The 26,602-nt window shown below is 39.2% G+C and overlaps 2 protein-coding genes across 2 annotated transcripts in view; one reads left to right on the top strand and one right to left on the bottom strand.

Annotated features, from left to right (window-relative positions):
- The window catches only part of camta1a (calmodulin binding transcription activator 1a), a 291,574-nt gene extending 277,303 nt beyond the window's left edge, over positions 1-14,271 (bottom strand). The window contains exons 1-2 of the mRNA XM_067592910.1: positions 12,951-14,271; positions 8,998-9,099 (exon numbers count right to left, since the gene is read on the bottom strand). Of these exons, the coding sequence (XP_067449011.1) occupies positions 8,998-9,099; positions 12,951-12,975 (127 nt within the window). The 5' untranslated portion in view covers positions 12,976-14,271. The remainder of the gene's footprint in view (positions 1-8,997; positions 9,100-12,950) is intronic.
- A 779-nt stretch (positions 14,272-15,050) lies between these two features.
- On the top strand, positions 15,051-25,355 carry dnajc11a (DnaJ (Hsp40) homolog, subfamily C, member 11a). The gene is made up of 16 exons (XM_067592909.1): positions 15,051-15,195; positions 16,764-16,893; positions 17,055-17,128; positions 18,679-18,780; positions 18,900-19,028; positions 19,162-19,284; positions 19,457-19,530; positions 19,636-19,825; positions 19,936-20,021; positions 20,200-20,316; positions 22,350-22,505; positions 22,635-22,704; positions 22,978-23,035; positions 24,086-24,228; positions 24,429-24,558; positions 24,899-25,355. Exons 1-16 carry the CDS (start codon positions 15,124-15,126, stop codon positions 24,922-24,924), a joined length of 1,680 nt encoding a protein of 559 aa, XP_067449010.1. The 5' UTR covers positions 15,051-15,123; the 3' UTR covers positions 24,925-25,355.
- Positions 25,356-26,602: the final 1,247 nt, after the last annotated feature.

Genomic DNA, 26,602 nt, shown 5'->3' with positions numbered 1-26,602 from the left:
TATACATCAATTAGTGTAAGTATTAATATTCCACCAATATATACTGTATATGATGAATACAACCCTAAAGGGGGCCATTTTGCATAATGGGTACTTTTACTTTTGATGACTTGACTTTAATCCAGAGAACACATACAATGAAAAGTGTCTTGTGGCTCCTACGAGACTGTGCAAAAGGCAGATTAAAAAGCCTTTTATGCATGCAACTAAGACATAAAACCATGTAAACACATGCAATAACAAAAGAAGGAAACACTATATAATACTATAACACTACATGCACGTGCGATTAGGGGAACAGAGTAGTGTAAAATACAGTAAAAAGTACACTACTCTAAAGTCAAAGCACAGTTTGCTGTCAATACTTATGTACATTTACTTTTGAATGCAGAACTTCTAACTTCTAACTTGTAATGTGGTGTTTTTTTCATTGTGGTATTGCTACTGTTACTTAAGTAAAAGATCTCACTTCTTATTCCACCAGAAGATTGATGTTAAGTCAAAAAGCTGCATTTATTTGTAATTCAATTCAGCCTGAAAATAAATTACAACTGGAAAATAAATCTCATCAAGCTGCATTCTTTCATATAAACTGTATAAGACTGTTGGTTAGGATACTAGGGAAAAAAATGGGCAAGTAAAGGCAGAAACAGAAAAAAAGCTTGAATATGAGTGCTGACTATGGATCCCTGGAGTAGCTGATATCAGTGGTTGACTGTAAAAAAAAATTTTAAAAAAAGAGAGAGAAAAAGTTCAACCAAAGAAAAATACCACTTTAAAAACCAAAACAAATAATCCAGTGGTGCACTTGGTTATGGGGATATAACAAGAGCGCATGTAACTTGCTTTACATCACAGCAAGAACAGAGTGCTACTGCCCAGAAACCTCCATATGGAAAATTCAATGGGGATGAACACAGTTGGTCCACAGAGATGGCGCTGGCTTGGAGCCTCTGAGTGTAACGCATAAGGTGGAACATTATCGCTCCCAAAGGAATGAAAGACTAGGTCTGTAGATCTGTAGTATTTGCCAAATCCATCTGTACCTATAATTCTGCATAAGACTGTGTTTTATATGAGCTACACAGGTATCTGTAATCATTCGCTTCGCCCAATTAAGAATCACATACAGCATCTGCTTCTTGGTACTACCAGAGCAGTTTCACTGTCAGAACTGGAAAACATGCTGCAACTGAATGATCAGAGAGGTACCAAAGGAAAAAGGAAGTTGTATTTGTGTGTACCCTTATTATTGTACAGCAGCAAACTTAAAACAAGCATGAAGCTGTAGTGTAGCTTTACTGCAGTGCCACATATTTGTTGTCTTTCACTAAAAGGGTCCAGAAGGGGAACGGCCTTCAATATTGAATCCCAAATAGAAATTCACACGGGATCCACACTCAGATGCAGCATAGGCCAGAACAAAGTCTTGGCCATCTCCCATCGTACAAAATGTGCTCGGAAGATTTGCTCTTTGCAACCGACAGACAGCAGTAGCAGCAGATACATATGGCGAGCCTGTCTCTCCACAGATTATTCGGGATTCAGTGCTGCCCTCTGGCACACCCTCCTATGCCACCATCAACACGAGATAGAGCAGGATTGGAATATGTCTCAAGTATGTTGAGGATTTTCTCACCGGGAGAGTCGAGATAGAAATCTACCGTAGGAGGATATGTCTGCTCAATCTGCCAGCAGGCATAAACACTTGGATTGAGAACATTCAGCATAGAGGATCTTGACAAATGCAATAAAATTGTGGTCTCATAATTAAATCGGTCATTGCACAACATGTTTTTGTGCAAGGTATTGTTGGGTCTACAGCTCTCTCTGCCACAGACCTCTGAATTATGCAAAACGCATCTCAGTTCAGTATTCTGTGCACATGAGAAGATGACACAACTGCAACGTAACTGCATTTCACTTTGAAATGCCAATCTTGTATTTGTCAGCTAACAATCCCCCTAAGCATTAAAGCAACCTATGTAAACCCTGTAGGACTAACAAGGTGTTAACTGGGTTTCCCTTGATCCTTTAACCTTACATGGTCGCTTCTGAAATCAGGTTACTGCCGAAACTGGGGAATGATCAGATTACTAATGTGTGTATAAACATACCGAATGTGAAAAGACACAACACTGTTATGAAGACGTTCTCATAAGAGCCCAATAGTTAGATGTTATTTTTTACAGCGAGCACAGAATAATAATCTCTACATTGTGGGTGATGTCGTGTTGTAAAGTTGCATTTAAACGTTGTATTTATTTCTTTATTTTTACACACTAAAACGTTTAATTGGTTCACTTCTTATATTTTGCATAGAAGAACTTCTACAAAAGGCATTTCCACCCTGTTTTATTAGCTGCTAAACTAATATTTGCAGGCTAATTAAAGGCAAGGCCCTCCCACATTCAAAGCTCTGTCTTGCTGCCGCACATATCTAAAAATCTAATTTACAGATTAGATCTATCAAATCTAATTTATAGATTAGATCCATTCCAATCAGACATACAGTGCATTCAGAATAATTTTTCAAGCACATTGGATTTGAAATGAAACAGCAGGTACTGTATGGGGTTAAAGTGCTGAATTTCGGCTCGAAGAGTGTTTGATGGTGTTCACGTTTTTGGGCCAATAGTGACAGACTTGTAGCCCTTTCTATCCACAGTCCCACACTTATAAGACAAAGTAGCAGGGTAGTAATCCTAAACATACAGACAAGGAAACCAGGGAGTTTTTAATTACCAAACTGTGGAATATTTTTGACTGGCCAAGTCTGTCACCTGACCTGATCCCAAGCGAGCATTTGTTTCACTTGCTTAAGACCAGACTGGAGGCGAAAAGCCCCCAAAACAAGCAAGAAATGAATACTGCTACAGTAAAGACCTGGCAGAGCATCATCAGGGAACAAGCCAAGTGTCTGTTGATGTCTATGGATCATGGATTTCAGACAGTCACTGACTGGAACGAGTCCTCAAGCAAAATTAAATGTAATATACTACTGATTTAAGCCATAAAATATGTATTATTTATTTAACAAAATACCAGTGCTATGTCATTTTACAATATCCAAATGAAGCCAAATATTCTGAAATGTTGTCCTGTTGTTTGCAGCATCACCACTGTAATGGACAAACCACTCAGTGCTGCATTTATTTGACATTTATTCAGTACTGTGTGGATGCTTTTGCAGCTAAATTAACACTAAACTATATAGAAGAAAAAAGTCATGATGGTGAAGTAGAGCGTTCTCTGTCTGTAAACTATTATAGACATGGTCTTTTTATAATAATTGCCTTTAAAAAAGCCTATTGTACATATAGATCAGATTATACAGAGGGCTACTGCTCAAGGTTTTATCTCAGATACAGATGACTGTATTTCCTTGAAGAACAGGCTAGCTACTGTTATATTTTAAATAGCACACTGTGCTTTGTGCTGTTAAATAAAGCATGTGTTTTAGATGTGGCACTTATTTTTCAGATGTTCAGTGTTGGCCTCTAATCTGGGAGTCCTTGTCTAACTTGAGAGGGGCCTTGTTTTTACACTAGAACGTTTCTTACGAGGCTCTCAAAGCATACAAAAGTGAACTCAACATAACTGTTGAGTGCTGAGGTTTCTTTTCTGAACTCTCGACTGTTTCGTTCTTTCAGCTGCTATTTATCTACACCAGTAATACTTCAACAGCTATATGTCTACTGTTCCCTCCACCAGGCATTTCCACAGATGTAAAGGAAGAACTGTGAGCGTTCCAACAAAGTACTGCTTACTAATTAAAGATTTGTCCACTGTGGCATGAAAATGCACATATACTGTAGACTGTGCATCAGCTGAAAACAACCCACAGGGGAATAGCTTGGATGCCAGATTTGGAATAGGTTTACAGAATATAGAAGAGCTCTTCCTAATCAAATTGTCTGATTTGATCAATGCATGAACAACAAATTACCCACAAAAATCTGGCTTTGAAAATGTAAATGTAGCTTTTTTTTTTTCCTTTACCAGAAGCTGATCAAAGCTTGAAAGGCGCACTCTACTTCTTGCATTTCCTGTGAACTCTCCTGTAAGGTTTAATATTTATTTTGGATTCTAAACAGCAGGCTTAATGACTGCTTGTACATTAGCCAAGAAAGGGATACACAGAAAACTACTATTTGGTTGTAAAACACTAAAGTGCAAGACAGGCTGATACCCGAGCTTGTTACATGAGAGGATGTGCTGAGCTGAGCTGGCACACTGGAGCCAATTACATTCTAAGTCTTGATGAGCGAGCTCACGTACAAAAGGCTAAACAGGGAGAGGGGCTCTGTTGAACAGAGGCTACAGGTCTACAGCTTTCATGTTGCCATCACTGGCCATTTGTGTGCCGAACAGTGGCAGCCTGTGCATGCCCCTTCATAATTCACATCACTCTCTGTCAAATGGGTATAAATATATATATTTCTGTGTGCTGATGTTTGGATTATCACTGATCCTGGCTTCTAAGCAAACACTTGGGCCGAATTTAAGGGTATCTGTCATGCTAGCTTGCTCCAGCCCCACCCTAGAGACGAGAGCGAGGGTCATGAGACTGGAAAGGCTGACAAAAACAAATCTTTAATCAATATCCGAGCCCTGAACGCAAAACCCTCTCTCTTCCGTCTCTGTCTCAGAGCGCTCTGGGAGTGACAGTTTTTCTTTTTAATCTGTGCCCACATTGTGGAGAAATTGCAAGCTAATGTTTTGGCTATAGATCATTCAACAAATCGCTGCTGGCGGTGCATATCTAAAGTAACAGTTTGAATGCAAACATTTTCCACAACAGTTCAGTGGCTAATATGGCTTAAGGATGTGAAGGGCAGTGTAACAGTATCTGCTCTTTTGTAGCTTTACCTGAAACACGTAGGAGGCGAATCAAAAAAGAACAAACAGTCCTGTGGATAAACATTTGGCTTTAATCTATGTCCAGTAAGAAGGGCTGTGAAGCTGAATTAGGCCTATGGCAATGTCTATTATCATTAGGTTGGATGACAGCCATCCACTGGGCAGGACCAAAAATGCCCCTAAGAGTTTAGCTCCAAAATTAGCCTGGTTAGCCAAATGAGATTAGCTCAGACATATTTCATCAACTGTGGTGAGAAATGTCAAGCCACCAGAAACAAAAACATACTCCTTCTTCTGCTGCAGATAAACTTTGGCCAAGCAACAGGATCTCAATTGTAGGGACTGATACAATATGTAAATAAACAAACAAAAGAAAAGCATATCATCCTTTGCAAAGGTGCTCTGGCTGTTATTGTAGAGTCTCATATCAAAATTATGGCCTAATTATGGTGACAAATGCATCACTTTAACATCCTGCAACAACTGCCTGTTTTTTTGCATATTTCATAATATATTTTAACTAAAGGGAACTCAGTTTATTTGCCTACATTGAGTCCCTTTAAAGATAGAATAAGCAGCATTGTTTCACCTGGAGATGCATCGTCATCTGTTTCACCTCCTGCAACTAACAATGTTTGTTCCAAAGCTCCCCTTTTTGAAGAAACTGATATTTTGATCACTTAATCCCTGTATTATATGGACAGAATAATACTCATACACTTAAGCGCTCACTGTGAGGGGGGGACAGAAACAGTATAACATCACATATTATTTGAATCGTTTTACTTGCATCACTAGCAGGGGATTTGAAAGAACAACTTTCAGTGTGTGTACAAACCACGCATGCACATCGAGAAACACAAAAGCACACAGGCCTATCACAATAGACAGAAGAGAGGAAAACAGAAATGGCATTCATCCACAACATGCACAGAAAAAAAATTCCCACTGGCTAGCTACATGCAGTTTCTACAGCATGCACTTTCCTTAAAAAGGGATGTAGAAATATAAGTAAGTGAAATACCAAGACATGGCAATAGATATGGAAGCAGGTATCTAAATTTAAACAATTGTAGTGCTACGGATTTGTCATGCCGTAAGTGTAATGACCAGATCTGGGTGGACCAAAAGTTCAGACCAAATGTTAACATGGTGAAAGACGTTACAAGATGAAAAAAATCTAGACAAAAAAATGTGGTCAAATGTGAAGCAGCCAAGGTGCAGTGGTCAGCTAATGACATGCTGCCAATTAAAAGCGATCAATCTGGTTGTGAGGTGTGAAAAAAAGAAGGTGGAAAGGTAAAGAGGGGGTTTAACCTGCGGGAGGCTATTACGGTGGCCTTTACAGTAATGGGATATTTCCCCTGTAGCCTTCAGATTAGGACACTTTCCTGTGATTCAGATAAGACCCAAAAATTCTTGCTGACGTCAATAATATTTTGTGGCCAAATGTCATGAATTCCAGGCTCATTAAATATTAATAGCTCTCTAACATGTGATTAACTTAACAAAAACGATTTATCTTTTTTTATCTCTTTGAACGATATTCCGTTTTGTCACATTTCGGTTATACGTGATAGTCCAAAATCACTCATTCAAACTCAAGAGGTTTGAAACATCATAAAACTTGAATATCCACTATACATCATCAATTTCATAAAGTTTTTTCTACAAGGAAGACTTGTGGTACTTGGCCACAGAGAAGTCCATAGCCTCCTACTTGTAGGGGGATCCTGAACTGAGCTTTACTACAACACAAGACAATTAAAGCAGTGTCAAATTTCCCTGGCAGTAATAACAATGATTGGCCAGCAGTCCAGGGGCCAGTCTCCCCACAGCCTGATGGCTCTAGATGGGGACATGGATAGGAGTGTGTAGACTTAAAATAGCCATGTGTTAGTGTAGGAGTGGGAAACCAATTATCTTTATCATTTGGCCTATAGCCTGTTCGATAACGCTCTTACATACAGTGAAATTACTAACCGCCCACGAGCACAAAAAAAGTCTTACTCAACTCCAGTATGGCGTTGCTATGTTACAACAAAACTACAACAAAGAGAACATTACATGACTTCTCTAAGATCTAGGATGAGTGTTTGACCTGCAACACACACAACAGCTGCTGTAAGAGACGCAAAAGGTATTTTTTTCTCCTCCCGGTGGGAAAGATATAAAGAGTCTGAATAATACTGAATTCTTCTGGACATCGATATACAATACCAGTCAAAAGTTTGAACACATCTTCCCATTCACTTGAATGAGAAAGTGTGTCCAAACTTTTGGCTGGTACTGTATAAACAGCTGTGTTACCACCAGACGAGATGCAACATGTGCATTGTGGCAGCGCTCATTGTTCACAATTACATTGTTTACATTCCCCCAATGGTTATACCCTAGACGCACTCTGGCTCTATGTGGTTATAATAGTATAGCATAATGTAGCATAATAAGGGAAGACTGTCAAAAAGTCAAACAGCAGAAAAAAAAAGCCTGGGCCTATTACTGGAAGTTCAACAAACATGCACACATGGTTAACTGCCTGCAACAAACTGAAAATGACTCTTTATGTGTTCTCTGCCCTCACCAAGCTCACCCATCCATAAAAATCCCATCTCAAGGAGAGCAAAGGTGAGGTCTCTCTCTCCTACTCCCTCTCTCTCTCTCTCTCTCTCTCTCTCTCTCTCTCGTGCTCTTTCACTTTCTCCCTCTTGCTTACACATGCACACAAACAAAGCCCCTCTTTCTGTATCATAACTACTCCCACAATTACTCAGACGATTACTCAGATCAATGGTTTACCTGCCTGTTCAAGCTGCTGTATTCTGCCACAGAGTGTCCTGGCGAGGCAGAAAAACCTCCAGGCTGAACGCATTAAACAGGATGTCTGACATGGGTACAGGATACTGTAATACCACGCAATAACATGAGGGAAAATAGCAAGACCGGCAAAATGTATTGTCAGTCACAGCTGTCACACATGAGGGGGTAACGCAAAAGTCTACCAACAATGTCCCCGTTACAGTCTACACCCCTGTTTCATAGATTTTGCGGAGGCAGTCCCCCACCATTAAATCTCTCAAAACATTCTCTTTTAAAAATATACCAAGAAGATTTGGTGCAGCAGAGCTCTTCCAGTGACAGATATCGAGTGAGGAGTCTAATAAGGAGTTGGGGGTGATTTCAGACTCTCTATTTAGAAATGACAATACATGAGCACACTTAATTACCCAGTCTCTAGTCTAGATCAACAGAGTCTTCCAGCAGTGAAGAGACTGGTGTATTTATTAACAATGAAGGGGCTCCTTTCTGCTGAGAAACAATCTGCTTTACAGCTGACAGTTTTTTCAATGGGCAAAGACAGAGGCTAAAATTCAGACACATTTTCTAAAGAGGAATGAAAGGAAAATCACCCACAAATAAAAACAAGACTTTGGCCTATATTTCTGACTGATTTGTTTTGGTCGTGACAGAAAATAGCACTAGTGCGCAGACTTGTAAGTGCACTGAAGCAATTCCCACAGAAGCTGGTTTTTACAAGTCATAAAAACCTCAGCTATGATGTTGTGTTGTCTTTGTTCTTTGCCCCTAGACTACAGTTCTCATAGAGCACAAATGTAATGAGAGGGAGGCAGAGGCACAGATTAATCCATTTGAAGTAAAAGAAAATATCAGAGGATATTAATTTTTTCAGCAGTTAATAAATATTTTGGTCATACACAATTTAATTTTGCAACATTTTAAAGCCATCTATTTTTTAACCTGGGTTGTCCCCCCCCTCATCGAATGCTGGTTTAAGAAAAGCAGAGAAAAGGCAAGTAGAGGGCCATAATTGATGGCTCAAAGTGTAAGCTTTCTCTCTGAGGGTCTGCTCAGGTCCTGATCCCCTGGCCTCAACCTGAAACAATCACTCTTAGTTAACGACAACACTTCAGCTATTGACAGCATGATCCCGTAAAGCAGACACTTCAATCAACAGAGCAGCCGGAGGTGTTGTGTTGGAAGAGAATAGAAGAAGGAGGGGGCATGGGGACAGATGAAATCAAGAAGTAAATAAATGAATCGATGAATGAATAATAGATTGGCCAGCTAGTGGCCTCTTGGAGCAGCAATGCAGTATTAATAACTGACTCTTACTGTTCGTCTCTGTGTCATCACTGATACTCTTAGGTGGACCATGGCCAGCATAACACACTGCTGATCTGTACATTCGATCCGGATTACGAATTTTCTTCAGTCCTTCAGGAGGCAAAGAGAAAAGTAGAGAAAATCGAGGAAAAGAAGCATTCTCCCAGTCTGTGGTAACTAAGCAAACTCCCCATGCAAGCAATATCAACAGAGGCTAGACAGTATATTGAAATACATTTAAAACACACAAGAGTTGTTGGGCAAAATAAGACGATAATAATGATAACAATAATAATAATTATCACAATAAATCACAGTGAATTTGTCTGTTGTCATTTAAAACAGTGAAGTTTTTTGTCTCTATAAGAAATATGGCCAGTAATAAGGGTCACTGTAGCTCTGCCCCACTTTGATATGGTTCAATAACACTCCCTATTGTATCAGTGGTAAGCTGGATAAAATCAATACAATCAATCAGTGGAGACCGTGCAAAGCAGTCAGTAAAGGTCTATTACAGGCAGGCATTAGGAATGATACGTCTCAGCAACCACAGACCGGACCTGGGTCCCATCCATCCACGCCTCGCTGATTCAATTAAAAGGCTGGAAAAAATGTACCGCCTGATTCAACACAAAACTGGGAGAGTAAGTCGTCCGACATCACGAGGAGGTTAAATTCATCCTTCTTTACAAAACAGCGGAGAAATATTTATACCATTGCTGCACAAGCACTTTTGTAAGTTAATGGCTGACTGCGTGCTTACTTGATGTTTTGCTGCCGCTTCACCATGAACTTTGAGTGAAATGATAACATCATGAAACTTTTTAATCTGCACCCGATTGAAAAATAAAAGAGAAATATTACTTCCTGCTCAGCTGAGACTACAGGCTTAATTCACTACATTTTAGAAAACAACCTTTGCTGATTGTTTCTGTTGTCACCAAAGTTCCAGCTGCTTTACCCTTAGATATACTGTATGCAGGTTACGTATCACACCTGTGTGAGTATGTTAGGCCTTGCGTTTATATGATTTTAAATTAAAGTAAATATGCTACACTGTTATGCTAGGTCTACAAAAAAAACTGACACTATCAAAGATTCAACTTCAAGATTTAACTTTAGCACTGTGTTTCCTTTCCTGGTGAGTCCCAACATACAAAGTGTTAGTAACGTAGGTTGTGTTTACAAATTTCTTTTCTCAATTTTTGGCTCTTATACAGAGATATTTTTACGAGTCTCTGCTCTGGTAGATTCATAAGACCATTGGCTGAAGTTTTATCCCAAGGAGTCTCAGTGTAAGACATATCAAGCCTGTCTTTTCAGTGCCCTCCAGGCTTTGTACTTAAAATAACGGACCCACAGTGCTTTTTATGAGTGTGAAGAAAGAAAAAAAAACACCCCCAAGGGCCCTGACAATCAGTTAGGCTGGAGAGAAATACCCCAGGATGTAAACATTACACCACTGAGTGAGACTGGGTCATGGCCCCTGGGTTTAACACAAGATGTAACCCTCAGTTGTTATGGGCCATCATAAGACCTGCCAAACAACTAAGAGAGATCAGCACTGCCTGCATACCACAAGGACAAAAGGTTAAGGAAACACTGTTCAGCTCTCTCAGCAGCTACCCGACATCCAGGGACACGTCATGTAAAAACTGTAACAGGGATGTCCAAAAACCATGTTCTATATTAATGAATAGCCAAAACTAAGAAGAAAAAAAAAACTGGATGCAGGAATAAAGATTCAGCATGGGAGCTGTATGTAAAAGCTTCAAGGGCCAGGTTTGCATGAGGCGACATTGCATTTACATGAAGGTATGAAGCTCTCTCACTCTCTCTATGTTCCCCTTCCTCCTCCTCCTCCTCCTCCTCCTCCTCCTCCTCCTCCTTTTTTTTCCACTGACCGGCCTCACAGGAACACTGAAAATAACTTAAACCTGCTCACCAATGGGACTTTCAAGTCAGGGTTTTCAGTGAGAGCCTGCTGTGTTGGAGAGGCATCGCGATTAACAACTGGATCCTATTTGTTAAGTTCTGCTATCTAGATGAATACATTAGGACTATACAACACACAGTGAAGTCATTACTATCATAAAACCAGATGTCTTCATTTTTTGTCATAGACCACAGACAGATCCTTCATACACTAAGTGTGCTTCTGTAGCTCAACATCACCCCCTGGTGGGACTCTGTTTAGTGGTTGGCACACTGACATTCAAACAACTGAATTCCCAGTGTTTTATCGTTTCCCCTCATATGGACGGAGGTAATTTGTTTACACTCGTTTGAAACATTAAAGTAATTCCACATCAAGAGGAATCCACATTTGAGGGTACTGACACCACACACTGACAGAGGTCTGTTCAATTTCGGAGCCTGCAACAATACGTTATGAACAGCTCGGAAACAGCTGGACTTAACGATTTATGTAGAAATCTTTTTTTTTTTTCTCACTGTTTCTCAAATTATGCAGCCAATTTAAAAGTCTAGGATGACTCTTTTGCATCACCCAGAGGGTCAATATAAATCAATAAATATGAAAAAACACCACACATTTAGAAAAAATGCAAGAGCATACTGTCTTAATGACCTATAATTATACTCATTTCTGCTCATCAAAAAACCTAAAACCTCTCAAGTTATAAACTATTGTTATCACAGTGAGTTTAGTCCATAAGAAACAACTTAACATCAACATAAACAAGAAAATGTGATTAACGCCAGGTTAACAAGCTCCAATATTTTCCAGATTTTTTAAAAAAATGTGAGTTTAAGTTGCTATGTTTTTAAGAATTTCATCCCTGTCAAATGTGAAACAGAGACTGTAAGTACGTAACTCACTCCAGTCTGAATCTAATACTCTTAAAAGTGGAAAGCTGCCATGAAAACATTTTTTACAATATATGTATTTATTTTTATACAGTCATTGTTTAATTACTCACCCAAATACTCCATGGGCCTATGTGAATAGGAGCAGGTCTCTTATGGATATGTTTTGCAGTAAAATATCCCACTAAGTAAGTCTAATGGGTTTCATTTTAAGTTAGTGAGCCGTGTGAAATAAGCTGAGGAAAAAAGTCATCATTTTGTCCTATGTGTAAAGTAGTGTAATGGGCAGGCAGGCTGCTGGAAATCCTACTCTCCATGCTCCCCGTTTCCTCTGGTGTGATGGCATTTCATTTCCAGCGCGATAGGGCATTACAAGCGGAGCGGGCATTACAACGTTGTGGTGTCCGTGTCTCAAACCAAATATAGGCCAAGTACTATTAGCCTAATTGGAATTTGGGAAACATAATCACTGACTTAAAAAAAAAAAAAAATACATCACTTCTGACTCGCAAACACTATTCGCTGAATGCCAAAGAAAACCCTCGCGCTTCAAGGGGGAACTGAACGACCCTTTCAAGACGGCAAAAAAAATATAAAACTAGACTTGTACATTTTAAAACAGATATGCCCAAATGATTATCGCAATGCCTTCAAAACAAGCTGCAAACAGCGGCTGCAGAGGACAGTCGTATTGACAGATAAACTACCACAACCAACCCGCTTTTTAAAGCTGGGTAATAAGGGAAGAAGTTAGTCGATGCCAATGACATGTTGTCATTAACTTAGCCTTGTTGTTAACAACTTGAATTGCTACGTCTCTTGATAAGCATCCAGAGCAAAACGCACGGTAAACGCGTTACTTTTACCACGCTGACAATTTGTCCCCGTGGCGGTGCTTTAGATGTGGGCTACGATGGGAATAGCAGCTGGCTAGAATGCAAGCTAATATTAGCTGGCTAGGTGATGTCTCCACGTTTTAGCTGCCTATTCGGAGGAAAATAGCGGAGCCGTTTTCAACCGAAAAAATTCTCCACTTGTCCTCTCGCGTGTGTCATCTCCGCGCAGAGTTGCAACTGTTCCTAAAATCACACAGCGGTCATACTAGTAAATTAATCCCATTATATTTCTCTTACCTTCCGGCTTGTTTTCGGCAGCCATTTCCCCTTCACGCGCAACATCCTCCTCCTCCTCACGACCGTGGGTACCACGCGCGTGCACGGCGAGGACAGCACGAGGAGGGACTGGAGGAGCAAGCGGCGAGTCGGTCCGACCGAGGCGAACTTATCATTGGCTGTGAGGCGGTGACTGACAGAGAGGCTCCGGGATGAAAAACACATCTCCAATCACCTTGGCACCACCAGCCGTGTTTTTTTTTTCTTTTTTTCTTTTTTTTTTTTTTTTACAGTGAATTTAAAACAGCTCAGAGACGCTGCAGGTCTGGCATGACGCTTTTGTTTAAAGCTGATGACGCGTTATTATATTAAAAGGAAATTACTTAATGTTCAGTGGGTTATGGCTGCATCTTTTAGCCATAATTAAAACTAATTACAATGTGAATATTAAATGTTTGTCTTTGAGCCGTCCCACTGAAGTTGTTTAACACTAGGTACCTGGGTGACACAAGGTAGTATATAGCCTAATTAGGCTAAATTAACTGTTTAATGGCCTTTATTAAGTTTATTTAAACATATCTGTAGAGATAAGTCTGTTGATCAAAACTGATAATGGCTGTCTGATCTGTTTCATACAACTACTGATAACTGGAGACCCCTCTACTGATGGTCAAAGAGGTCTACTGATAACTGGAGAAAAATTATGTTGCCAGTTTTACATAATAATCAATAACAGAATAATTTTTGCATTCCTTGTTCTGATTTTAAGGCTCAGTTTGCTGTATTTTCACTCGGATGCGGGATACTGGTTTCCTTCCAGGGAGTCCTAGGCACAGATATACTAAAAAACAAACAAACAACGAAACACTTGAAACATTTTAAACAATAGTAGACCTACGTCTGCACAATCTGCCAATCAAATGTCAGATGTCTGTTTACATTTGAAAGCCCGGAGACTAGTTTGTTCCCTTGTAGACCTCACTGATTATAGATAGTGGCAGCTTAATAGCCTGCTGCAGGCTGGTCCTAAACGCAGAATTTCCGGCCGCAGGGATTTACAGGAGGTGGATCGACCTAAACAGTTCTGTCAGCTACTGGGGGGGTCGGTGTGACAGATTTGAAAACTTCTATCATTATGGCGCAGTTACATATAGGCTTGACAAATAGTATGGCTACGTTAAATGACTCCAGGCAATCTAATTACAGATCATTGTGCTTTACAGACTTTGGTTTTGGCACTCTCGCCAACTACAGCACTTAAGGACAGCCGTCATCCTATATTAACAGGCTGTAGATCGCCAGTGCTGAAATGCAGTGTATAGTTTGAGGTGGTGGTGCTGAAAGGACAGCTCCTCCGCTGCCTGCTACTCGTGCGCCTTGTACAGCCAACGGCTTTGTTATTGCAAGGAAAGTAATAATCAGCTAATGAAATACCTAATGTGGTGAAGTGATTTTCTCGCCCTTTGCCTTAATTGCTTCTAGGTGGATAGGCTGCAGACAATAAGCCCACCCTTTTAGAATGGCATGCATGTATCCATCTATCTTCTAAATAATGTATGTTCATTTTTTAACATCTGAAATATCACGTTGTAGCCAAATGCATTTTTATCTACAATGTCACATTAAGTGACTTTTATGTATTTCCATTTACATAAAAAAAAATAACGGGCCAAATTGTAAATGGTTAGCTGCAGTGTTAAATATAATAATAATAATTAAGTTTATTTATATAGCAGTTTCCTTAATAATGTTACAAAGTGCTTCACAAAAAGATAAAATACAATAAAAAAATAATAATAAATATGAATGGATAAATTGAAATTGAAATAAAATACAATTTTAAAAGCTTTTTTTTTTTAAAAAGAAAAGACAAAAGAATGTTTTAAGAAGAGATTTAAAAGCAGTGGTAGATTTAGCAAACCTAATCTCGGCAGATAAATCTTCCAGAGTTTGGGGGTTAAAATGTCACTCTACATGTTATGCTGGAAACAGATCTCTAAGCGCCACTCCTTATACCAATAAAGACGAATAGCTGCAAATTTATAAAACTTCAAAACGTCAACACAACATGAACAAGCATGAATAAAAAGACGTTATTATGTTTATTCATCCGCAACACAAGGGGGCGACAGAGTGCGCAGCGAAGTCGTCGCGCGACGTAAATGACACGAAGAAGCGATGACCGGGTGTAAACATGGCGTCTCCCTTGGACGATGATGAGATCTCCAATGAAGATTATTATTCCTTGCTGAATGTCAGAAGAGAGGTAGGCTGCACAGTTGTGATCTGAATAAATGTCTGCGCGTATGAACGTCGCAGTCGCTCTGTAAACTTTCTCCGGTTAACGTCTAACGGCAGCGCGTATAATCAGATTTAACGTTAGCTAGGTGGGCTAACTTGTGACCCTCGACATTGGTTTCTGTGCTGTGACTCCTCGGCTGGACACTTTGTACAAGACACACAACAGGTTGTTTGGTTGCCACTTTACCAACAGGATCTGTCAGTTCATGAAGTAATCTGGATTATCGTGTGTTACTGCGGTTATATGGCGGCTAATCTTAATGTTACCTGAGAGTTATTTTCACTTTCAGAAAGATCTCATGGACTGTGCTAACTAGCTAATGCTACCATGTATCAGTGCAGCTGTACTTGAGGTTCACCATGAAACTTACAGCTGGTCAGATTACACTCTGAATATGTGCCATAATGACTGTCGCTTATGTTAAGTTTATTTGTAAAGCAGAGTGCAGTGTGTTGACGTGAAAATGACATTTTACAAAACTAAATCAACTTTGTGGTACCGAGACTGACTAAACAAAGTATAATTTGAATGTTCTCATAATTTGCTTAATGTTAAGTGAATTAGCATGTGCGGGAAAAGTATATAAAAAACTTTAATCAGAAATAATGTACATTATTATTTATAATAATAATGCAATTAACTTATATTGCACCTTTCATTCCCAGTCAATCTCATAGTGTTACCGCGTTAAACGCGAAAAACAAAACAAACAAATAAAGCTTGAATTTAAGCTTGTTTACATGGCAATCTTAAATTCAAGAGTATGTTAGAAAACGTGTAACCCATCTCGTTGCAGTAAAACACAAAATGACTCATAGTCTCTTATGTCATTGATCTCAAAAATTAAATTAATTCAGTTGGCAATGGTCCAGATTTAATTCCTATGAATACGGTATGATAGATGACCTTTTGCACCAGTCAGTCTCACAACAATGTAATTATAAACTGAATTTATCAACATCAGCAACTTGGTGTCTAGACTGTTTTGTCACAAGTCATCTGAGCCCTGAAATGGCATTACAGCAGGGTTCATAGTAGCGCTGCAACAAATAATTGATTAGTTGCTGCAAACTGTTAACTTAATCTCCAACTATTTTGATGATCAGTTAATCATTTTTAGTCATTGTTTAAGAAAAAATTCTCTCAATTAGCTTCTGAAATGTCAGTATTTTCTAGTTTGTTTAGTCTTCTATGACTGTAAACTGAATATCTTTGGGTTGTGGACTGCTGGTCGAGACAAAAGAAGACATTTGGAGACTTCACCTTGTGCTTCGGGAAACAGTGATCGACATATTTCACAATTTTCTGACATTTTATGGACCAAACAACTAATCGATTAATCGAGAAAATAATTGACACATTAATCAATAATGAAAAAAATCATTTGTTTCAGCCCCAGTTTATAGACCTTAGAAAGTTCAAATAAGCGCCAGGTGTAGCGACATTATGCTGAATATTTTGTGTGTGTTGATCAAGTTTCCCCTAAAGTTTTCTCTCACATTTTTTTTTTCTGTTTCAACTTTGTGCTTCAGGCAACACAGGAGGAGCTGAAAGCGGCCTACAGGCGATTATGCATGTTGTATCACCCAGACAAACACCGCGACCCTGAGCTTAAGCGTCAAGCAGAACAGCTTTTTAACCTCGTACATGAAGCTTATGAAGGTAAGAAAAGCTTAAATCACATCATGCAGTCGACACCCTCTCCAGGTACACATGAAGCCGGCGTTGTATTGTACATGTTACGATCTACTCTGACACATCTAGATTCATAAACAATTTATACTGTTTGTTCACATTACTGAAGGTAATCTATCTCTTTCCAGTGCTTAGTGACCCACAGGCACGAGCTATCTATGATATCTATGGCAAGCGAGGACTCGATGTTGAAGGATGGGAGGTAAGTCCATTATTGGATGAAGTGACTAAAATCTGTTGTCAATAATTCCCAAATAAGCCACCACATGATGTTAGAAACACTGTTTTTTAGACCTTGCGTTGACTGACAGTTCACTATTTACTAAGCTCAAAACATACACTGACGCATGTTGGACATGTTTTACAGGCGGGGGAGCTGTGAAGCCTCATGGGAGTGAATTTCACAACCATGATTGTCAGGCTTACCTCATACATTTTTAAAAATATTGTATATTGAATTCATTATAAATGTCATATGTGTTTTGCTAGCCAACTGCAAACAGAACCAAATGTCATGTAACAAAAAAATCTATTCACCATGTCTATCTGTGTAAAAAATTCAGTATGTGTTTGCATTTGCAATTTTAACTTTGAGAACACACACACACACAGTGAGGTGCAGATCAGTGTGAGATTCAGTGCAAAGCCACCAAAATTAAAACAACAACTCTTCCACAGTATACCTTAACTTAACTCACTAAATGTTTCTGGCTTTTTTTTTTTGCCTTCCTCAGGGTGATGCGGGTAGTGTGTTTATATTTGCAATCATGGATGGCTGTTTTCCAGTAGAATCAAGTTTTACAGAGAAAAATCATATACTTTCATAGCATGCATCCCAGGATTAGTTTGGATGGAACATATCTTTAGGTTTTGCAGCTTCTTGACAACTTCAGCAAATCAATATATTTTATAAATTACACACTTATACACATCTAGGTAGCTTGGTGCGCTTTAGACCAGTGGTTCTCAACCTGGGGGATTTATTTTCTCGACTCAAATCTTTCTTGTGGATTCATGGATGATTTAAATTCTTCAGAAATATTCAAATATAGAACTGACAAGGAAAATCACTGGTTGAACTGGTCACAACTGGTAGATACAGCATATGCAACTGGTGATGAGGGGTCTCAAATAGACATTGCTGCATTTTAATAGACAAAAAGATTAGGAGGCGGGGCTTTATACACAAGTCCAAAATTTCAGTTTTCATATAACTTTGGACTATGTTGATGGCAAGCAATTATACAAATGTGTTATTATGTTTTTTAAAAATGCCTTTCCATTGTGGTAGTTTAATTCAGAACTCCACTGAGCTGGAGGTCTGACATGTGTAGTATTCAAATGGAAACATCAAGAGAAGTGCATCAAAAGAAATGATGTGCATAAAAAGAGCTCTTTATCCTTTTACGGTCTTCACTTGAGAATAACTTACTTATTGGAAGAATATATAGTGTATCAAGGAGTATAAACCATATATCTATTGTATATGGTATTAATAAACATATCATATTTTGGCATTACAGTCTTTCACCCCTTAACCTGCATGAAATCATTTTTGTTTTGTATCTGTATCTGTGTTTACTAAAACTACTGATGTGAGCTTGACAGTAAAAATTATGACACTTATAAATATTTTCACAGAAAGAACTTAGGGGAGTGTGAAATTTCCTCTTCTGTAACTATTTATCTGCCACCTGTGACGCAGCCAATCCACCATTTCTTTTGCATTCAAATCCTATCTTCTGACTCCAGGTGGTGGAGAGGAAAAGAACCCCTGCAGAGATTCGAGAAGAGTATGAGCGTCTTCAGAGAGAGCGAGAAGAGAGAAGGCTTCAGCAAAGGACCAACCCAAAGGTATGCACGGGGGTAGATAACAAGCCTCATATTGAACTAAATGAGTCATTAGGCATCTTGTGCATGTTATATACATTATTAATTAAAACAATATTGTTTCCTGAATGTATTATATACAGGGAACGATTAGTGTGGGTATTGATGCCACAGACCTCTTTGACCATTATGAGGAGGACTATGAGGATATGCCTGGAGGAGGCGTCCCACATGTGGAAATCAACAAGATGCACATATCACAATCCATAGAGGTAAAACAATGCTCCAGGTTCTTTTTGAAGTGATGTTTACAATGATGTGGTTTGGATTAATCAAGTCTGTGCTAGTTGTAAGGAAAGATGTTTGAGCTAATTCCTTATAGTTGTTGTATGTGTTCTACCACAGGCTCCTCTTACAACAAATGACACAGCCATTTTGTCTGGCTCTTTGTCTACCCACAACGGAAATGGAGGTGGCACCATTAACTTGGCCTTGAGAAGAGTCACCTCAGCTAAGGGGTGGGGAGAGGTATGCTGCATTCTTACTGGGCACCACACGCACTCATTTTTGTAATGTACACTATAAATAGCACGCTTTCTTTCTCTGACTCTGTCACAAATAGAGTTGCCAGCCTATGTGGCACAACAGGCATTGACATTTTAAGATGTTGAAGTGGTATCTGTTGTCTGTGTGTGCACAGGTAGAGTTCGGTGCTGGAGACACACATGGGCCTCTCCTTGGAATGAAGATATTCCGAAACTTGACACCTCGCTTGTATGTCTACAAATATGAGAGAGAAAAAAAATCAATAATCTGTTTTTCTACAACATGAACAATTCAGTGATTTATTTTTTTTTTCTTTTTCCTTTTGTGCCTCAGCTTTGTGACAGCTCAGTGTGGGCTCCAGTTTTCATCCCGAGGCGTGCGTCCTGGGTTTACCACAGTGCTGGCCCGTCACCTAGACAAGAACACTATGGGCTACCTGCAGTGGCGCTGGGGGGTCCAGTCCTCTATGAACACCAGCGTTGTCAGGGATACCAAGAGCAGCCATTTCACCTTCGCAATGCAGGTTAGCAGCCAGCAGTCATATTTAACTTTAATGTTGGCCAAGACACCATTAAATCAACAGTTGCTTGTCACTGTTGTGCCAAAATTATCATTTACTTTTTGTCCCTGCAGCTTGGCATTCCTCACACTTTTATGATGATGAGCTACCAGTACAAGTTCCAGGATGAAGACCAGACGAAGATTAAGGGCTCAGTAAAGTATGTTGTCAAAGTGCAATATGTGTTATTTGGAAAACATAATTATAAATTCATATTAAGACCCCTGTTGTAGCTACTCAAACTTCTATCCATTTGAGTATGCAATGTAAGTAATTTGACAACTCAAAAAAGTTTGACTGTGGGTAGAGAGGTAGTGACTGTGTCTTTTATATTGCAGATCAGGTTTCTTTGGGACTGTGGTAGAGTACGGTGCTGAGAGGAAGATCAGTAGACACAGTGTCCTGGGAGCAACTGTCAGCGTGGGAGTGCCCCAAGGTGTCTCCCTCAAGATCAAGTAAGTGCAGCTCTTTGCTCCACTTTCCTGTTTGGTGTAGGTTCCAGAGGGTTTTACTCAAAACACTGTTGCCACGATGCCCATTGGAATCACGATGTAACATTGTCTCAGCCAGTTAATCTTAGAAAAAGTGGTTGGCTAAGTCTTTGACGAGCACATTATCGACAAGTTTCAGTCTGGTTTCTGTCGGTTGCATTCAACAAAAACAGATTTTCTCTGAGTCTCAAATGATGCAGGAGAATGTTTTGTATTGGCTCTGTTAGATCTCAGTGCTGCTTGTGATGCTGTGGACCACTGTATATTGATCGAGAAGCTCAGACAGTGGGTGGGTATCTCTGGATCAGCTTTGGATTGGTTCTCCTTGTACCTGTCAGACAGGACCTTCTTGGTTACAGTTCATAATTATGCCTCATCAACTGAATCTTTGTTTTGTGGTGTTCCCCAAGGTTCTGCCCTGGGCCCATTGCTCTTTGCATTGTACTTTCTTCCACTCGGGCAGATAAGAAGTAATTTTAAAGGTGTCTCCTTCATTGTTATAGGGATGATATTAGCAGTCTCATTCATTTCATTAAAGTTTTATTCATTTAATTTAAGCCTCAAAATGTTTCAAAACTGTTTGTTCAACTGAACTGCCTCAACTCTATAAAAGATTGGACGGCAGATAATTTTCTACTGCTAAATACTGATAAAACAGAAGTTTGCATTTCTGCCCTTGATTACGTTGTCCCCAAGGTGAGGGAAAGTCTTGGCTCTTTATCTTGTTCTGTTAAACCTACCCTCCATAATCTGGGCGTTTCTATGGGCAAGGCTTTGAGTCTTGACCAGCATGTGAATTGTTTGGTTCCCTCCTGTTTCTACCATCTGAGAAACAATGCTAAGCTTAGGCCCATTGTGTCCACAGCTGACATGGAGATGATTATACATGTGTTCATTTCCTCCCATCTTGATTATTGCAATTCCCTTTTCACCTGTCTTAGCAAGACATCCCTGAACCGCTTACAAGTGGCCCAAAATGCTGCTGCCAAGCTCCTGACCAAGTCTCCCGAAAGTCTCATGTAACACCAATCCTGATGTCTTTGCATGGTCAGGCACCTGCCTACATCAAAGAGCTACTGCAGCCATATAATACCAATAAGGTTGTCCCTCACGCTGGGCTCAAGACAAAATGAGACTGTGCTTTTAGGGTTGTGGCTCTCAAACTTTGGAACTCTCTCCGACTGGACTTAAGATCTGTGGACACTGCAGACACCTTGTAAAAAGTATCTCAAGACCCATTTGTTTAGACTTGCTTTTGTTTAATTTTTTTTGTTTATTTCTGTTTTTGCCTTCTGTTTTAGCTGGATGCTGCATTTAATGTCTCTTATTTACTTTTTTTATTTGCTTTTTGTTGTTTTTATTGTGAAGCACTTTGTGGTATCTGCTCTTGAAAGGTGCTATATAAATAAACTTATTATCATTATTATTATTCCTCCTGTTCATACTGGCCATTAAGAGATCCCTTCATAATGCACTTTCAATATAAGTGATGGGGGACAAAATCCCCCAAGTTTATTTGGTGCTGATATAAAGCTTCAGTCCATATTAGTCAAATCAAGTCAGTATTCTCTATTTAGTGCCCCTTTCTGCTGTGATCCTTCCACTGTCGCTCAGCAGGAAAACACTGTCCGTTGAGACATACAGAATTTTTTTTTTACGAAAAAGACTGTAACTTTGGAAGATATCCACATTATCTGACTAACTCAGACAGCTGGAGCCTCATATTGTCTTCAGATAAACTGTGGATTTTGTTTCCCATCACTTACATTGTAAGCACAGTTGGGAATCTTCTAACGGTCAGTATGAACAGCGGGGATGTTTACAGCAAACAAAACCTGTTTCAGTGTTAATATGGGTGACTGACTATTGTTTTAAGACAATACTGGAAAAATATTAACCTATCCTTTCATTTTCACATAGAAATTAGATAATATATTAGATGGAGTTACCAATTAGCAGCCATTCAGATATAAATATGAAATCAACTCTCTCTGCAGACTAAACAGAGCCAGCCAGACGTATTTCTTCCCTATTCACCTGACCGACCAACTCCTGCCTAGTGCTGTATTTTACGCCACAGTTGGACCACTGGTTTTCTACCTCGCCCTCCAGCAACTAATTATTCGGCCCTACTTGCGGGCCCAGAAGGAACAGTAAGAAATCCCCTCTTTATGTTGGTGTTTTTCATGCAAGAAATGTTATTGGAAGAAGTGCCACATGTATTATTATGGCCAGATTTTATGAGCTCATTTTATTCCTCCATTTATCTTTTAACTCAACAGAGACTTGGAGAAGCAGCGGGAGAGCTCGGCCTCTAACATAACAAAGAAGAAACAGGAGGCAGAGGCTGCTGTGAGTTGACTTTATAGGCCTACATTTAGCTGTGCTGCCAATCCTGTATTGTTATTCAGTGTTAGATAAGAGATGCAGGTATTGTGCGTGACTGTCAAGAAGTATTACAAGCCGCACACCAGTCAGAAATCTGTAGTAACAAATGGGCTGAGATGGGATTAGATAAGATGCAAAGTCTTAGTGAAATTCATTAGTATAATCCATATGATCTGAAATCTCATTGTTTGTGTCTGTCTCTCTTTCTCTCTCCCTGTGCCTTTTTCATCTCTAAAGGTCTTACTCATGCAGGAGTCTGTGCGCAGGATTATTGAAGCTGAGGAGTCTAGAATGGGTAAGATCAGTAAAGGATGAGCTTATCCTCAGAATAATGTTTTTTAAGCAGGTTGTGAAACTATTTGATTCTCTTAGATCCTCAACTGTTTTTCATACTTTTTTTAGGTGAAATGCGTTGATGGCTGGTTGAATGTTGCTCACAGAAAAGTGTAAATTCCGAGATACAGTGCGTGTTTTAACTACATGAAACAAAACTGGTCTTCTACTGGCAAAAAAAAAGATCACTGCTGTTAAGTTTTCTGCTACCTATGAATAACCAGTTCACACATCAGAAAATCCAAACTAAAGCCTCTCCATTGTAGCATAGGACACTTACTTTGTGGACACTGATAGTATCCAGGGTGATTTTGTGGAGATATGGGTAGCTTTTTAAACAAGGTTAAAATGGTTAATAGAGAAATACGTTTCAGTGGATTTTTTTAATGACCCTCCAGACTCTATTTTGACTGCTGATAATTGGGGCTTTTTAGTTTGCCTTTGATAAGTACACTAACAAAAAGCTCTCAGCAGACAGTATAATTTTCACCTGGGGAGTTTGGTAAGTGATAATTGGCTTATAACACCTGTCACTGTAGAGGTTGCTTTGATTGTAGTATCATCAGAGGTCTCCTAGACATTGCACTTGTAACAGTTAATAACAGTGTGTGAAATGACAGACACACAGCTGCTCTTCTTTATTCAACGGACCACACTCCACGAAATGGTAACAGTATTGTCTATGTAGCTTACAATTACAAATAATGGTGCTGTGTTTTTGTTATGTACTTGCAAAATAAATTTAATATATTATATTGGTTCTGTCATTAACAGTATGGCTAAATGTACCGGCATGCAAGATGAAATATATTCTATTGTGCAAGTGCTGGTTTGTGTTTGACAGTGTTGTAAAAATCCTGTCTATGTTGTCTGTCCTCCTTGGATTTCCAAAATCAACTCAAGTATGACAGTTTAGTGACTAATTTGCATTTTGGAACACATTAACATACCACATTAATGCATAACATTTCCTATTGATTCACACTGTTCTTGATGCTGCTTCCTAAATCAGGCCTCATCATCCTCAATGCCTGGTACGGCAAGTTTGTGACGGACAATAGTAGAAAACACGAGAGGGCAAAGGTCATTGATGTGACTGTGCCACTGCAGTGTCTGGTGAAAGACTCGAAACTCATCCTGACTGAGACCACAAAGGTATGTACATTTCCAACCTGCAGAATTTACCCAAAACCTACGCAATAGACTAGATTTTTGTGCCGTTATGATATTGGATCCATTGATACAGTATGTAGGTATTTTCCTGTTGCGTAAAATATATTTATACATGACAATTACCGGTTATAAATGTATTTGTGTGTTTACAGTTTGTACATGACCTTGTGTTGTCTTTCCAGTCAGGACTCCCTGGCTTCTATGACCCCTGTGTGGGGGAGGAAAAGAGCCTGAAGGTGCTGTATCAGTTCCGCGGAGTCATGCATCAAGTCCTGTCAGGAGACACGGAACCACTCAGGATACCAAAGCAATGTAAGTCCCAGCACAGCACAGTGACTCCATCATATAGATACTGCGTTGCATTCTTGCCCCCATTACTGTAGTGTTAAGCTACTTCAGTGCAGGTTAATGATCTGGTAGATCATATACTCTCTTGAATGAGTCTAACGTGCCCTTGTTTCAGATGTAGAGGTAACTGACAGCAGGGGAAATTAACTTGAACACTTTGTAGTCTGATGCAACATATCTTAAAATATTTTATCTCCACTTTGAGAATGTCCCCTAAATTCCACTGAGCTATATTACCTGCCACTTTCATGTGCCTGCCAGCAGCGTTATTTCTGACTTCTTTGTTCTTGTGTCCTCTGTACAGCTCACAGGATTGATGCAGACACATAGGGGCTCCTCTGCTGACCAAAAAGACACATCTCTCAGCTGTTTGACAGAAGATGGATAAAGCTCTGTTTTAGATACGACATGGATCTATCCTTATTTCTCAGAAAATGTGCATTTATCTTTTGTCTTTATAGCGTTCATTCAAATATGCAGAGCAGAGTAAAACCATCACAGACTGGATTGATCCTAATTCAGTATCCATGGACAGGGTTGTGGCCTGCTTGAAATTCTAATGTGACACCAAAATCAATGGCTGCCATCTCATTTCACAGGTCTTCTAGCCTCATTGGTGTCCATTTATTTTTGGTAGGGCTTGTAATTTATGATCAAGTTCTATGTACTGTATTGTACACAAACTGCAGTGCCTATGTGATTGAAGACATGAATGCACCTCTGTTTATTTGCCATATTATTAAAGATTTCAGTCTCTCTCATGTTGTTTAAACATTTTGGTATTATTTAGTTTTTTTTTGTAATGCTTGTAAGGTGAAATATTTGGGTTATCTTGGTTTAATCTGAATATTGTTGAGTTGATTTGAATATAGAAAGTGTTGATTGGCCTTGATTTTGATGGAGTAAAAGAGTTTAAATTTATTCTACATGCCGATCATCTTCAGTTGATGACTGCATGCAACTGTTACACATAATCTGTCAGACAAACTGTTCGTGAAGTCCGGATGATCGTGGATATTCCTTCCTTTCACTTGTTTGCCAGTTAGCTTGCCACAAATGGAAAATTAATGGATTAACTGAAAGCACTACAAGACCAGAGATTGTTTTACTTCCTGTGAGAAGTGCAACCCTGCCTTTCCAATAATCACAAGTGGATCGTGCAATGAGGGCAGACAAACTGACCAGATGTTTCCTGTAACCCTAATGTGCCATTCTTCTTGAAAAGTCTAATTGAGTTTTACAATTTCATCATGAGGCAGTTTTTTTACCAGTAATTTTTCCAGGATACATGACATGATATGATTTGATGGTTTGATGATTGAATGTAACCAGTGAATTATAAAACCTGATGATCAATACAATTAAAAGGTGTTGTGTGTTTAAAGACTACTGTATGTGGATGAGAAGTACAAATACAATGAGTACAGAGTACATGTAAGTATTGTAACAGTAGAAATAACTGTTTACTATGTCCCCTAATAGACAGCAGACCTTTCAAAGCAAGAAAAACAGGTGTAAATAACATTAAAGGATAGGCTCACAATTTTTCAAATTTGTCTGAAAACAACAGTGAGGTGCCCATATGAACACTGAAAGAGGTTTTGCTTGCTGTAGTAATTCCTCCTGTTCATACTAGGTATTAAAAGATCCCCTTCAAATGCACTTTCAATGTAAGTAAATAAAGTTTATTTAGTATAAAAATAGTATTAAAATTAATTAGTATTCAAATAAGACCATAAAAACAGTAAAAAAAGAAACAATAAAACAACAACAGACCTTAAAAACACAAAATTACAAACACTAGACAGGCGAGACAAAGGCCAGTTTGAATAAATGAGTTCAGCTGCTTTTTGAAGGCATCAACAGAGACTGCAGGTCATATGTCTATAGGTGGAGCATTGCAGTGTCAGAGCCACCACTTCAAAGGCACAATCACCTTTTGTTTTCAGTTGAGAGCAAGGGACAACCAATAAGCCCTGGTTGCTACCGGTGGTATAAAGATGGAGCA

Source organism: Thunnus thynnus, chromosome 6 (assembly GCF_963924715.1).
Source record: "Thunnus thynnus chromosome 6, fThuThy2.1, whole genome shotgun sequence".
Taxonomy (NCBI): domain Eukaryota; kingdom Metazoa; phylum Chordata; class Actinopteri; order Scombriformes; family Scombridae; genus Thunnus; species Thunnus thynnus.
This window is presented reverse-complemented; position numbering and strand designations above follow the sequence as displayed.